This window comes from Pseudorasbora parva, chromosome 3 (assembly GCF_024679245.1).
Source record: "Pseudorasbora parva isolate DD20220531a chromosome 3, ASM2467924v1, whole genome shotgun sequence".
NCBI lineage: Eukaryota > Metazoa > Chordata > Actinopteri > Cypriniformes > Gobionidae > Pseudorasbora > Pseudorasbora parva.
Window position 1 is genome coordinate 28,358,089 of NC_090174.1, and position 14,688 is coordinate 28,372,776.

At 38.2% G+C, this 14,688-nt stretch overlaps 1 protein-coding gene across 1 annotated transcript; it reads left to right on the forward strand.

Annotated features, from left to right (window-relative positions):
- The first annotated feature begins 12,233 nt into the window (after positions 1-12,233).
- Positions 12,234-14,283, forward strand: gas1a (growth arrest-specific 1a). The gene has a single exon (XM_067440076.1). It carries the CDS (start codon positions 13,133-13,135, stop codon positions 13,913-13,915), a length of 783 nt encoding a protein of 260 aa, XP_067296177.1. The 5' UTR covers positions 12,234-13,132; the 3' UTR covers positions 13,916-14,283.
- Positions 14,284-14,688: the final 405 nt, after the last annotated feature.

The window sequence follows — 14,688 nt, forward strand, 5'->3', positions numbered from 1 at the left end:
CTTGCCACACAAGTTTATTCACACTGAGGGTGAATTCCATTGAAAGTGAAAGATTGCCCTAAATCACTTTGCCCTATTCATTCAACTCCTACTTTGGTACACCCTATAGACCTACTTTGGAACACCCCATATGAAGCCATATGAAAATGTATCAGAATGTTATCTTTATAGTGGAACAGCAAAATGTATACTTTTCATGTAAACTATTTCAAGTGTAAAAAGCCCTTTTGCATCTCATCATTGCGCATTTGATAAAAAACAAACATTAAAAGAGAAGTGTATATATAAGGATATATAAATTAAAAGGATGTGTATATTTAACAATAAGTTTAATTTGGCTCAGTTCCCAGGTAATGTTTGTATAAATTACTCGTTTCAAATGAATCATGAGGATTCACACCACACATGATCACATGATGCCTTAAAGTGAGCAAACTTATACTCTTCACTAAATGCCTCGTAGAAGAGCCATGAATAGCGTCCCATTCCTGCAGTGCCCTTCAAGGATGCAAAATACAAATACACCCTTGATTTTTGGCATTTCTTTCTATGGCTGGGATTTGGTGAGCGAGTGTGGTCTAAATCACTAAAGCCTGTTGGAAGTTTACAAAATGGACAAATGGCTTGCAGCACCTTTAATTTCTGTTGCTTTGTTATTCCATGAGCTAACTCGAAAAGCAAGCAGGTGTTCTTCTCCATGGAAAGCAAAGGTTTATGTCTTTAGCCTCAGGGACTTTAGGTGTATGTGAAAAGAGTGAGCTTTACACCACTGGCCCCTAGCTGGGTTTTAACTTAGTGGAATGCACTGTGGTGCTGCAGTGGTCTGCTTAGGGATATCTGACAACCCCTGGAGAGAAGTTTGATTCCCTATAGCTTGTCCTTTAACAACAATCTTTTTTGCTACAACCTGTACAATAGCCAGTTGCATTGCCCATGCAGAGGGTGGAGAAATAGTTTTGCCATAAATTTGGCTGTAAGACCTTTTGTGAGCACATTTTGTTAGAAAAAGAAATCACATAGTCTAGCGTGGTTACCAAGAGGAGCACAATATGTCGAGTATACAAGTATCTTATAGTGCTTTTGAACTCAATGTACAGACAAAAATGATTTTGTTGATGTCTAGAGACTGAAAGTCTAGTGAGTTACAGGAGACTCTGTGAACAGAATGGTGAGCGTGCGCGCGCACACACACACACACACACACACACACACACACACACACACACACACACACACACACACACACACACACACACACACACACACACATGCACACATGCACGCAGTTATTCAAACACACTCTTCTCAGAAATCCTGGAAAACAGAGCCGCCACTGGACAAGGAATCCCAGCCAGTCTAAGATAACATTGGAACAATCCAGACCTTCTTCTGTCCTGTCGGGCTTACTTACCGTCACTGTTTAGGGCTCAATGAAGATGGATGAGGCTAGCAGAGGCACTGTTTGTCTGTCAACGTGGAGGCGTGTGAATGAGGCAGATGACTGGATAATATCAGACTGAAGGCCTCTATGTCTGTTGTCCAACAGCCTCTTCCCTGCCCTCCCATAGATCCTCAGCTCAGAGGCTATAAAGTCTTGCATTGGAACAGAGGTCAGTTACTTCTGGCACACAGAGTCGTCCGTTCCTGGCGTAAGAGGCAACTGATGGCTTAGCACATGTCAGTTTAGATAAGGTTGTAAGGACTAGTCAATATATGTCTTGTAATCAGCGATTAGGGCTGCTGTCAGTTCTCACCATCGCACTGATACGTGTCCTCCTTTTTTTTGGAAAAAGAGGCTAGTGAGTTCTCCAAGTTGCAGTATGTTTTCATAGTACATTTGATGTTTTCATTTTTAAAAAAAAGTAATTTCTTTAAGTTTTAAATGATTCCGACATGTACAATTAACTAATTAAATTAATAGGCAGAAATGGTTACAACACATTCACAACAACTTGTGATTTATTGCCGTTTCAGTTCTTAAAGCCTTTGGAACAGCACATTTTCAGTGTTATGGTAACAATTTGTAATGGCATTGGGAAAAGTTGATTTAAACAAAGCTGTCAAAATGCAAGGATTTGGATGGTCAGGGTAGTTAGTGTACCATGGCCCCTGTGTGCTCTCCCAAAAGAGCAGAGGCCCCAGCTTTCATCACTCAATAAGGAGGTCCTAGCATGTCTCCTCAAGGACCTACGCTCTTAAGCAATCTAGCCAACACTCTGTCCAAAAGACCTTTATCATGAAAGCATATTCAGGGGTTGAGTAAGCTTTTTTGGCCTTCTCCATCTCTTTGAACTTGAGATAAGGTGGCCTCCACATGGTCACCATGTGTCTTTCTATCTGGTTTTACTCTTTGTGTCTGGATGGAGACCACAAGAGCCCAGGAGATCTCCTGCACTTAATATTGAGTAAGTCTAAAGTATTCTCTGATGTTCTTAGCTGGAATGTTCTGATGTCTCTGGAGATATTTAGAAGAGTCACTATGATCTAGAATGTATTATCAGTTAATTTAAAAGGTCTTTCTTACAAGCATATGGCCATGTTTATATGGATGGGTGAAAATATGTATTTTCAGAGTGAGAGAGTAGCAGAGTCATGACGTCACATGCAGGAGAAGAAACACACTAAAAGCACAGGCCGTAACACTCCTAAAAGAAGAAGTCTCTTTTTTCAAAAAGGATACTTAAATTTCCGTTTTCTGCTCCGCCTTGTGCACAATTGAGTGTGTGAGCCTTTCAAAGTATACTCCTTTTCCAGTGAGTGCGAAAAGGCACGTTCTGTGCGTGCACAATTGTTAGTGGACATTGTTTTCGCACATCCGCTGTTGTACGCATACCGTCCACATGGACACAAAAATTGGGCTGCAAACAGATAGTTTGTGCAGACATCCACAACTGTCACAGAACACGGAAGGTTGAAGTATACTTTGGGTTTCACAATAAAAGCAAACAAGAGAAAACACTTAATTATACAAAACCAGTAAAAACTTTTTTATAAACCCAATTCCAAAAAGTCGGGATATAAATTGTGAATGAAAACAGAATGCAATGATGTGGAAGTTTCAAATGTCAATATTTTATTAAGAATACAACATAGATGACATATCAAATGTTTAAACTGAGAAAATGTATCATTTTAAGGGAAACATACATTGATTTTAAATTTCATGACATCAACATATCTCAAAAAAGTTAGGAGAATGCCATGTTTACCACTGTGTGGCATCTCCTCTTCTTTTTATAACAGTCTGCAAACGTCTGAAGACTGAGGAGACAAGTTGCTCAAGATTAGGAATTGGAATGTTGTTTCATTCTTAATACAGGCTTCTATTTGGTCAACAGTCTTAGTTATTCTTTGTTGCATCTTCCTCTTTATGATGCACCAAATGTTTTCTATGGGTGAAAGATCTGGACTGCAGGTTGTCCATTTCAATACCTGGATCCTTCTTCTACGCAGCCATGTTGTTGTAATTGATGCAGTATGCGGTCTGGCATTGTCATGTTGGAAAAATCAAGGACTTTCCTGAAAGAGATGACGTCTGGATGGGAGCATAATGTTGTTCTAGAACTTGGATATACCTTTCAGCATTGATAGTGCCTTTCCAGATGTGTAAGCTGCCCATGCCACACACACTCATGCAACCCCATACCATGTAGGCTTCTGAACTGATAACAAGCGCTGATAACAACTTGAGTTGTCCTTGTCCTCTTTAGTCCGGATGACATGGTGTCCCAGTTTTCCAAAAATAACTTATATAACAAATAACAAAAATAAATTTTGATTCGTCGGACTACAGAACAGGTTTCCACTTTGGCATAGTCCATTTTAAATGAGCTTTGGCCCAGAGAAAGCACCTGCGCTTCTGGATCATGTTTAGATATGGCTTCTTTTTTTATCTATAGAGTTTTAGCAATGGCGAATGGCACAGTGGATTGTATTCATCGACAAGTCCGTAAGTATCCCTGAGCCCATGTTGTGATTTCCATTACAGTGGCATTCCTGTATGTGATGCAGTGCCATCTAAGGGCCCAAAGATCACAGGCATCCAGTGTGGTTTTCCGGCCTTGACCCTTACGCACAGAGATTGTTTCAGATTTTCTGAATCTTTGGATGATATTATGCGCTGTAGATGATGATAACTTTAAACTCTTTGCAATCTTTCTCTGAGAAACTCCTTTCTGATATTGTGCCCAGGGGCGTAGCACCAAATTTTGGGCCCTGGGTACAAACCATCTTGCTGGGCCCCCGTACCATGTATGTGTATGTATAGAAAACGGACTTCCCTGCCTTGGGCCCTGGTTACTCAGTACCCTTTATCCCCCCAGTCCCACGCCCCTGATTGTGCCACTGTTTTTCGCCGCAGCATTGGGGTAATTGGTGATCCTCTGCCCATCTTGACTTCTGAGAGACACTGCGACTCGGAGATGCTTTTTTAATACCCAACCATGTTGCTAATTGACCTAATAAGTTGCAAATTGGTCCTCCAGCTTTTCTTGCGTATATGTACATTTAACTTTTCCATCCTCTTATTGTTACCTGTCCAAAATAAGCCAATATTTGGCATTGTATTTCAAAATGTCTCACTTTCAACATTTGATATGTTATCTATATTCTATTGTGAATAAAATATAAGTTTATGAGATTTGTAAATTATTGCATTACTTTTTTTTATTCACAATTTGTACAGTGTCCCATTTTTTGGAATTGGGTTTGAATTATTATTATTATTATTAAATTAAACAATTTTGTTGCCTTTTGGAGCTTGGTATGGTTCAGTTTGAGCTGATGTTTTATACCATAATCACTGTCCTCATCAGAGCTCATTTCCCAGTATACATTCAGCATCTGGCTGCATTCATGATCTCAAACATATCCTCAAAACTATAATTTTCATTGTCGTCAAAATTAATAATTTGATTGCTGACAGAATCTTCATCAGATCCACCATTAAGTGACAGTGACAGTAATATTGGATTGCATTCAGTACTTGCTCTGCAGTAAATTGCTAAGGCTTTTCAAGTTTTGCTGATGATACGTCTTATACTTTTGTTTTCTGCCTGCGGTAATTATGAAACATCAATTTATCATTGTGTATCAGACATTGCCACCTTGATGAATAAAGGTGAATTGCACTTATTTAATCATCAAATACTAAATTATGGATTATGCACAAAAAAAATACACTTACACTATTACATACTTTGGGGTCATCATGCGACCCTATACAATATTTACTAAATTAATTTTAGGAAAACAGGGATTCTTTTATAATTGTATTGTTTTTTTATTTTTTATAATGAATTAATTGAGGAATACTAAGAAGGTTGATGTCTAACTTTTAAAAAAATGTATAAGAAGGAGAGTAGTGAATAATGCCCTCTTTCTCTAAGATCCCAAGTATGCGTTTAAGGGTTAAAGTTCATCTTTAAAAACACAAATAATTTAATAGCAAATTAAAAAGATATATTTTTCAAAATGTATATATGGGGCAAACTCTAAATTCACTTAAATGACTGGCAAAATTGTATAAACATTTAATAACACACTTTTTAAAGGGTCCTTGTATTAAATTGTATTTGTACTGCGTTGTATTAATTTGTTCCCTAAATTTGTAAAGAACTGGACAAAAAAAAAAAAAAAACCTTTAGAATTTCAGTTATTTGCAAATGTTAATTGGGTAAAACAGACTATGCTCAGTGTAATACAGACATAATGTCCTCCATAAGGTCTTAAAACTTGACAAGCTGATTTAAAAAAACCATGTACTAGCATGGGCAACCATGACAGGGCATTTACACATTACAGTCTGTGGTAGAAAAGTGCAACCTCCCTGCACATAAATCTAGTGTGATGTTTGTAACCTCGGCCTGAACTATACTCCAGGAGGAAAAGAAGCAAGTTCCTGATGGATTACTGAGCACTGACCTTTAGGCAAGAAGTGATGAATATGTCTGAAGACATCTGTGGGACTCCAGAGTCATAAGCAATGACATTACTTGCAGAAACCAGACACTAATAATGAGAGTGTTATTGCAAAATACCAGCATCAAGATATATTGACATTAACCAAGTTCAGCTGAGAGTGAAGTGATGAGCGTTGTGTGGGAATTTTTCAGGCGTGTATTGCAAATGAGCATCTGTTTCTTGGAAAGTTTCTTTAAAGACTGTTTTTCGTATAGATTAGCGACAGCTTGCATTCTTGTTCATTTATAATAGTAACAAATAGGTTCATAAAACGCTGTGCCATGCGAATGCTGAGCATGCATTTTCTCTGAGTGAGATTTATGCAGTTGGCTAATAAGGTCACATCTGGTCACAATTAAAAACAGCTTTATTAATGGATGCTGTAAAACTTTACTGTGACACAACACTTTCAAGAATATTTCCTTTCATTCCTGTCAATAGTATAGACACATACAGCCTCTGTGACAACATATTTATAGGTGCTAAAAGAAACTGCTTGCCGGTGGCATGTGGTGAGGGCTGCTTGAATTCTTTGTTTTCAGAAGATTATTTGTTATAGATTATCAAACTTGGATTTCAATTGCACATGGAATAATTTATCTGATGCTAGATCAAGACCACATAAAAAAACTGACATGATAAGTTAGAGATAGTGGCATCTATAAAGTGTCCATAACTGCCCAGCTGCCTGTTATTAACCTGAGATTCTTGTTTACCACTAGAATCATTCCATGTCAAAACAATCAAATGTTTTGCAGGCACATGCTTTTATACACATGGTTTTTCTTAAAGCTGGAGAGCAGATAATATATTATCTAGGCTGAGAGTTGTACAGATAACAGAGAAACCAGTCAGGATATGATAATCATACACATACACAACAACACATGCAAACCCACCCTATTATTCTAGGTTATCCTGTAATAACCCTACACAACAATTTGCCATGTGTAATTCCGCGAATAACCAGATATTAAATGTCTAATTGCTATTTAACAGTGCTGCTGTTTTGAATTCATACAGCTCAAAGCATAATATGTGACTCCATTTTGACCGTAAAAGTGAAGTTCTCACAACATTTCCAAACCCAAAGCTATTTAGATGATTCATAGTCCTCTCGTGGGAGTTTCGGCAATGGTATTTTTATAGTTGTTCTGCCTCAATATAGTCTGGACCAAGAAGAACATGATTGGAGCAAAACATTCATTTCAATACACATTTAATAACACACATAATGTGCTGCATAAGTGTTTTCTTATTGTTTTAACACACTACTGTTCAAATGTTTGGGGTCAGAAAGTTTTGAAGTGTCTTATGCTCACCAAGGCTGCATTTGATAACAAATATCAGTAATACTGTAGAATATTCTTACAGTTTAAAGTAACTTTATTTTTCCTGTGATGGGAATGATGCATTTTCAGCATTCTTCAGTGTCAATGATCTTTCAGGAATCATTCTAATGTGATTCGAATCATTATAATATTTGGTATTTAAGAAACATTTCTTATCAATGTTAAAATATTTATGTTAAAAATGTATTTTTATTTGAAATATAAATCTTCTGTAATATTATGTATGCCTTTATTGTCATGTTTGATCCATTTAATGTGTCCTTGATGAATAAAAGAATGAATTACTTTCTTTCTTTCTTTAATAAATAAATAAATAAATAAATAGCACAAGACTTTTAAACGGTGCCCTTTTCTCTCATATTACAACAGAAATCATTACCCTTCTCTAAATGCTCTTAGTAACAGGTAAATCACATTTAATTGAAAACCCTCATCTAGAGAATGTGACTGTTGTTGTAATCTAAAACAGAAAATGTATTGCTCAAGGGTTTGACAAATGCAATTTCCTTAACATGTGCCGGTGGGAAAGAAAAAGGGAGAGACAGAATGCTAGTGAGATGCAATTATGTGGACCCGAAGTGATAGCTGATATCATCTAATCAAAGCGGTAAAATAAGAAGGGCAGGGCTCAGCTCCACAGCTGCCCAGAATGAAAACTCACCATTTCTCAGAGGAGAAAGAGAGCGAGAAATCGCTCTTACAGCTCGCAGATGGGAACGGAGGGGGGAAAAAAAATCTGGCAGAGCAAATAGGGGGCTAGGAGTTTTAACAGTCTCCACACATCTGTTTATTTAGAGAAGAAACCATTGTGTCATTCGGTTATTCTAAGCTTTGCGGTGGCCAGCGTTCGGCCCACAGTGATCGCTCCAACAAAGTGCCCCCATGACACAACAGGGGCCATAGCCATAAGGTACCAAAAGGAGGAATCATGCTAAAGGTTTCGCATTACCTGCTCTTTCTTTACGTCTCCATAACCAGACAGGTCAGACCAGGCTCTTTGCTGCAGTTAGGGGTATAGGGCAATGGTGGGTGATCGTTGGGCTGATTATGGACGAGGAATCCCGCATGCCATTTTTGCCACTTACCCTTTACTGTCACAAGGTTACTAAAGGTTCAGCGAGCTTGTGTTTTACAAGCTATGCCTCTTTGAGATACCAATAGAGGGCTGACAAGGTGTTTGAAACAGGCTTCAAAAAATTCAGAGAACTTCTTCCCACCATAACCACAGCTTGACAGGTGTGGTTATGTTTTATTTGGCTGTGAATATTTTATACTCTCTAAACGAATATGCGTTTGAAGTATTCGTGTAATGAATGCAGCTTGCCAAAAACATCAACTAACTGGCGTATTAACTATTATGAAAGATTAGCATGGCTGTGCATAATTGCGTGAGGGTGTGGGACACAACACGGGCCAATACTTTAGTGCAAGTTTTAAAGAATTACTCATTTCGGAGTTATCTGTACACCTGACTTTGTGTCCAAAGCTTCAGTTCTGAACAAACAAGTCTCAGGTCTGCATTTGCGTGACTTTAGCATTGCTCTTTGATTTCTAAATATCATTAATGGCCATAAAGAATGTTTGTGGTTGCCTTTGGTTTTTACTGTCAGACTTTGTTGTGTCTCATGCAGTAAAATTCTTCCATGCTGCACTCCATGTTTGTTGGATTAAGGTCACGTCTGTGAGGGGTTATGTCTTTATTGGCAGGCCCCATATGCACACATGGCATTCTTCTCCTCTTTGCAATGGTATGATGGACCCTTAGGCCTGTATAAATAGTCACTTGTAGTATGGAAAGGGAAGGGGGCCATGTGTTGGAACAGCTGGTCCGTGAGTGTGTGCGCTGATCAAGGGAGTTGATTCGTGGGTTCAAACAGGACTTGGCAAGATATCGGTTCTCCTATCTGGTGTCAGTCAGAAGATGGGATGGCAGTGGAATAAGAGTGAATGAGGTTTATAGTCAACATCCTCCCTGACTGTGATATTGATGTCTGGATTCCAGTGGACACTCCACAGACTCCCTAAAACATGCTCAATGTCTTTGTGTTCATTTTTTGGTTTTGTAATGTTCATAAAAGGAATGATGAAGCACAATTGTGTCCAGATTTAATGCTTTTTTAAAATGAAATCTATAAACCCGGAATGATTATGTTGCACTCAACTGGTTCTGGACAACACTAGGGCAGCTGTCTATATCTCTATCATTGCGCTAACAACAGTTGTTGGTGTGTTTAGAGCCGCAATAAAACCAAGAGCAGCTGCTTTGTGTACTTCCTGTAGGAATGTTAATATCATTTTGATCGTAATTTGGAACCAATCCTATAAGAATCCACTACAAATAAATTTAGATCCAAGTGGATAAACCAAAAGTTATCTATATTAAGTTATTTTTGGGGAACTTATGTTTATCCTGATCTTAGCTGATTTTAAGAGAATTCTTATTGGATCCATATGGGATGTTCCAAAATAGAGCTACACGTTTGCAGAAAAACATCTAAAAATATTGTAGACTTGATCCTGCTGAAATGTGTATATATTCAACAGAAATCTATTGATTTATATGTATAATACATTATTGTAATTAAAATGATTGATTAATGTATGAAAATGTGCAACACTTTGTTAGCATTATCAACATTGCTATGTTGTTGTATTCATTGTTTGATGGAGTTCAAGTTCTCTCTGAATGATTTCAGTGTTTTGCGATGTGAATTGGAATATTATTCCTCCAGTATTGCCATGATACAATGAAAAAGAGGGGGGGGGGGGATGTGAGTTTATTCTAATTACAGCACGGGTGACTTTTTGTTTGGGGTCATCCATCAGGGGTCAGGAATTTGGCAACAGCACCCCACGGATTATTGTAAGAAATCTGTTTCTCATTATATCCTCCCAAAGTGTAAGAAAGGTATTCTTAGATTAGAGCAAAAAACAAAGACCATAGCCACATTCTTTTAGCCATATAAAGTGCATTGATTAAGAGACGGAACATTTTCTGTTCATGTTTAATTACAACTTTATCCAATAATAATTCTGCTTTAAAGTTCTTAAAGGAATATCTATATAAGTGGATTATTTCTGTATGCTTTATTTTCACTGCATCGACAAATAAGCCCACATTTGACACCCAAACTTTTCCACAGCCCTGCTCGAAAAAGTACCATCTTGCTACTGTGTATTATTTTACTAACTAAAACATTATATCATAAACAAGTCAAGTTTACCAACTGAAGTTTCTCTTCTAATGAGCACGGAAGGACTTTATTTGTGATGTAACTTCATTACATTTGTTCCATTTAAAGCTGTGCTGTTAAGTTAAATGAATCCCCATTTAAAGTAAAAGCATGCAGTTCTCTCTTGCATGAGCATCTGGCTTATTTAAATCCTGCCTGCCAAAGAAAACAGTTGTTTATAAATGTTTTCCTCCCTCTATTTAGATCTCTTTTAAATCCATGTAGCTGTTAAGGATTCAGGTATTAGGATAAAATAGTAAGAAATATTATTTGCAGCAACATTAAACTTCACCACAATAAAATTGGAATAGTTGCTGGTTGCTTAGGTGGTTGTTGATCTTACTATAAGATACTGAGTGAGTCAACTATTATCTCTGGATCAAATCATTGTGCTCTCAAGACTCACAGGATATAGAGTTCCCTTCATCCATCACTTAGAACTGGTTCGAAAAAGTCATTGTCAGATCTGACCATCCGTAACTGACATTTAGTTCATTGTTTAGGGTCAGAAGCTCGGTGCACAGTGGCCTAAAGGTACATTCCTTACGCCAGAGTAGTGTTTGAAACACAAACCCTCTTTGTGCAAGGTGGACCCACTGATCCTCCATCCTAAGCATCAGCAAATGCCCCCGTTTGATGTTCAAGTGTGAACTCGCATGTTATCATTTTACACTTTTAAGGACTTTTTTCACGGCTCACGGTTACATTTTATATCTGAACCCAGAGTTGATATTGCTGCTTTTAGCCAAAGTGTCTCTTTTTCTATTGTCTAATCCGCTAGACACGGTGGAACGAGCCAAGAATATCATTTTCAAACACATTCCTAGCCTGGAACAAGCTGAAATGACATTAGCCCAAAATCCATTTTCCATTTGCTGACAGTGAAATGTAAGATTTTATTTAAGAAGATCTTGTCTAAAAGGACAAATATAAATGAAATATGGCATAGTAACAGCTATGTATTTTAGCAAAGACCAAATGTTTCTGAAATGATACATCTCTTAAAATAAATCCAAAACAGATCCAGTAACATCTGATAAAAGAAAACTGACTTTCCACTAAACATTTGTTAGATTCTTTCAGTAAAACCCATGTCGTAAGATATATTGAGCAGAGATGGAAACTCACATTTAAGTTGCATAAATTTGGCTCTGCAACACTCATAAACATTTGACTCCTAAATTAAAAGCTAGTTAACAACATGTCTTTAGGTCTACAAAGAGAAATAGATTTCCATGAATATCAAGACATTGTTTACATTAAAAAAAATAATAATAATTTGGCAACGCTTTATTTTACAGTGTCATTGTTTAATGATCACATGTGCTTAGCTTACCATAGTAAATTATGCATAAATTACATGCAACTAACCGTCAACCAAACCCAATCCTACTAACCCTATAGTAGCTTAGGCCTATATGTTGTTAATATTTCGCAGTACTTAAATATATAAACACTGTAACAATGACACCATAAAATAAAGTGTAACACATTAAAATGATCAAAAGTGACAGTAAAGGCATTTCTATTTCAAATAAATGCTTCTTGAGAACTTTCCATTCAATAAAGAATCCTGAAAAAAAGGGATCACTGTTTTTTTTTAAACAAAAATATTAAGCAGCGCAAACGTTTTCAACATATATCCTAATAAGAAATGTTTTTTGAGCACCAATTTATCACATCAGAATGAAGGTTCCTGTGTGTTGCCTAACAGTGTGACACTGAAGACAATTGACCTTATTAATGGCACATTGTAATTAATGATTTTAGCTTGTTCAGCAATAAAGTTGCTGGTTGTTTTTGAGCATTCATGCATAGTCACAAAATCAGATGCTGTACTGCCCAAGAACTCACGTCATATTCGACAACGTCTGAGAAACAACAGAGCCCGTCTTTCTAACTCACTTTCTGCTCTGAGGTAATCCAAACCTTTTGGAGAGAGACCATTCCTGAATCATCATGCCCCACCTCCATTTTCCCGCCCCTTACTTGACGTCGAGATTTGCAACAACAAACGGTCTGACCAATAGGAACCCCTAAAAGTTCCGCAGGAGTAGAATGGATAAAGCAAAACTAGCGGGTCAGAAAGGGGCCAGTGTGTGAATTTGAACGCCGTATTATTATCTGTTCGCGTCCCTAAGCGTACTTAATGACGGACGACAAGCGCACGCCCGTGAATGCATCAGTTCAGTCGGGAAAGCGGGATGTTAGTAGCTCGCGAGCACATTTGGATGTGAGCGGGAGACGCGAAAGGACGAGCTCTTGAGCTCTTCACTTCTACCCACAAAAAGACAAGAGGTGGAAGGAGGGATCACCGCACTGTCACACCGACACGAACCGAGATGGAGTGAATAAGCCGTTTGCTGGAAATAGCACTCATCCTAATTCTGGCTTCTTTTTAAAACATGGATTACAGCAAAATGTCTTTATAAATTCACCGCAATTGTGGAAGAAACTTTTCCTTTTGGATGGACCTTGCAAAAATCCCTGAGCCGCGGGATTGTCCCCTCCATAGATGCAATGGAAATATGAAATATGCATGCTTAAAACTGACCTGACGGCAACCAAACGAGTACAGACTTCGATATGGCAACTTGTACAAGTTTGGTTCGGGGCGCGCGCACTTTAATTTGGCCTTTCGCTTGTGTGCTTGTGTGTTTTAGTTGTTTTTCAATCGCGTCCTCCAACCACCACGGCCGTCGGTTGATTTGCTGGCAAGCGATATTAAACTGCCAGTCGGAGCCAGAGTGTCATTACGCTTATGACCAGTATTTGCACGCCTGTGAATCGATCCTGAGCGGCCACAGGAAGAAGTGTCCCAGTCACTGCATCTCGTCGCTGGTGCAACTCAACCTGACCAAGAGCGGGCCGGCGCTGGAGGACTGCAGCTGCGCCTCGGACCCCCGCTGCCGGGAGATCAAACGAGCCATCGAGCCATGCTTGCCCAAAACTAGCAGCATGGGCTGCACCGAAGCCCGGCGCCAGTGCGAGAAGGACAACCAGTGCCGAAGCGCGATGGGCGATTATTTATCCCACTGTGGGAAACTCTTCAGCGGCTCCAGCTGCTCGAACCAATGCCGCAATGTCATCGCGTACATGCGCAAACTACCCAAAGCTCAACTCCTGGATACTTGCGTCTGTGATGGATCAGAGCGGACTATCTGCGAGTTTATCAAAACTAGTATGAAAACGCTTTGCTTTGACTCTCCCCCCGTGGATGAAGAAGGCTCGAGTGGTTTGGACGATGATGAGCCTGATGATGAGGATTACCCAGAGCCAGAGCCCACGAGGAACACAGGTTCTGCTTTTGTGGCATGTTCTGTTTTGACTGTGGTGGCATCCATTTTGGCTCTAGTGCCGCTTCCTTGATCACTTTGAAGGCGAGTTAATGATCTGCTCCAACGGCTGTTCGGGAATAGTGCATTTTGTCAATGTTCTCCTGTTTTCCATTTCTTTTATGGCGAGCTGTTATGGCAACATTTATTCCTTAAAACAATCTAGTATTTTGTTGTACTTTTTTAAATTTATTTTTTATTCATAGCAAGTGACCCAAAAAGTGACTACCAACTTAGGTGTTCATTAGCTTCTAGTAGGCTAGTTGTTAGTAGCAATGCCAGAAGGTATCTTTTTTCTTCTAGTAACAGTTCTTGTTTCACAAGTTACTTTACTGGTCATATAGACACATCAGAATGGTTATTTTGTAGCCATGCAATTAAATGAACTTACAAATTCTAAAAAAAAATGTATATATATATATATATATATATATATATATATATATATATATATATATATATATATATATACATTTTTTAGAATTTGTAAGTTCATTTAATCATTTACCAGTACTAGTGTGTATATTCAGTCTAGTACTTGAAAAAGTCCAATAGGTTATATCTGAACCACATGTCCCCATAAAATTTAATGGCAAAAGTAAGCAGTTTAATACCAACTAACAATGGATTAGTTACTTGTCACTATTTGACATGACTTGGGACTAGTAATAGCAAATTAATAGGGAATGGAAGTACTAGTAAGAATGAATAAATAGTAATAACTAATAAATCCAGTGAAATAAGAATAGTCACTATTGGATTACTTGCTAGCAAGTAAAAATAAGTACTAGTAATGTAAAAATAGAC

Excerpts from the sequence above, each read along its gene's own strand:
- gas1a (XM_067440076.1), top strand. The coding sequence starts at position 13,133 with ATGGCAACTTGTACAAGTTTGGTTCGGGGCGCGCGCACTTTAATTTGG.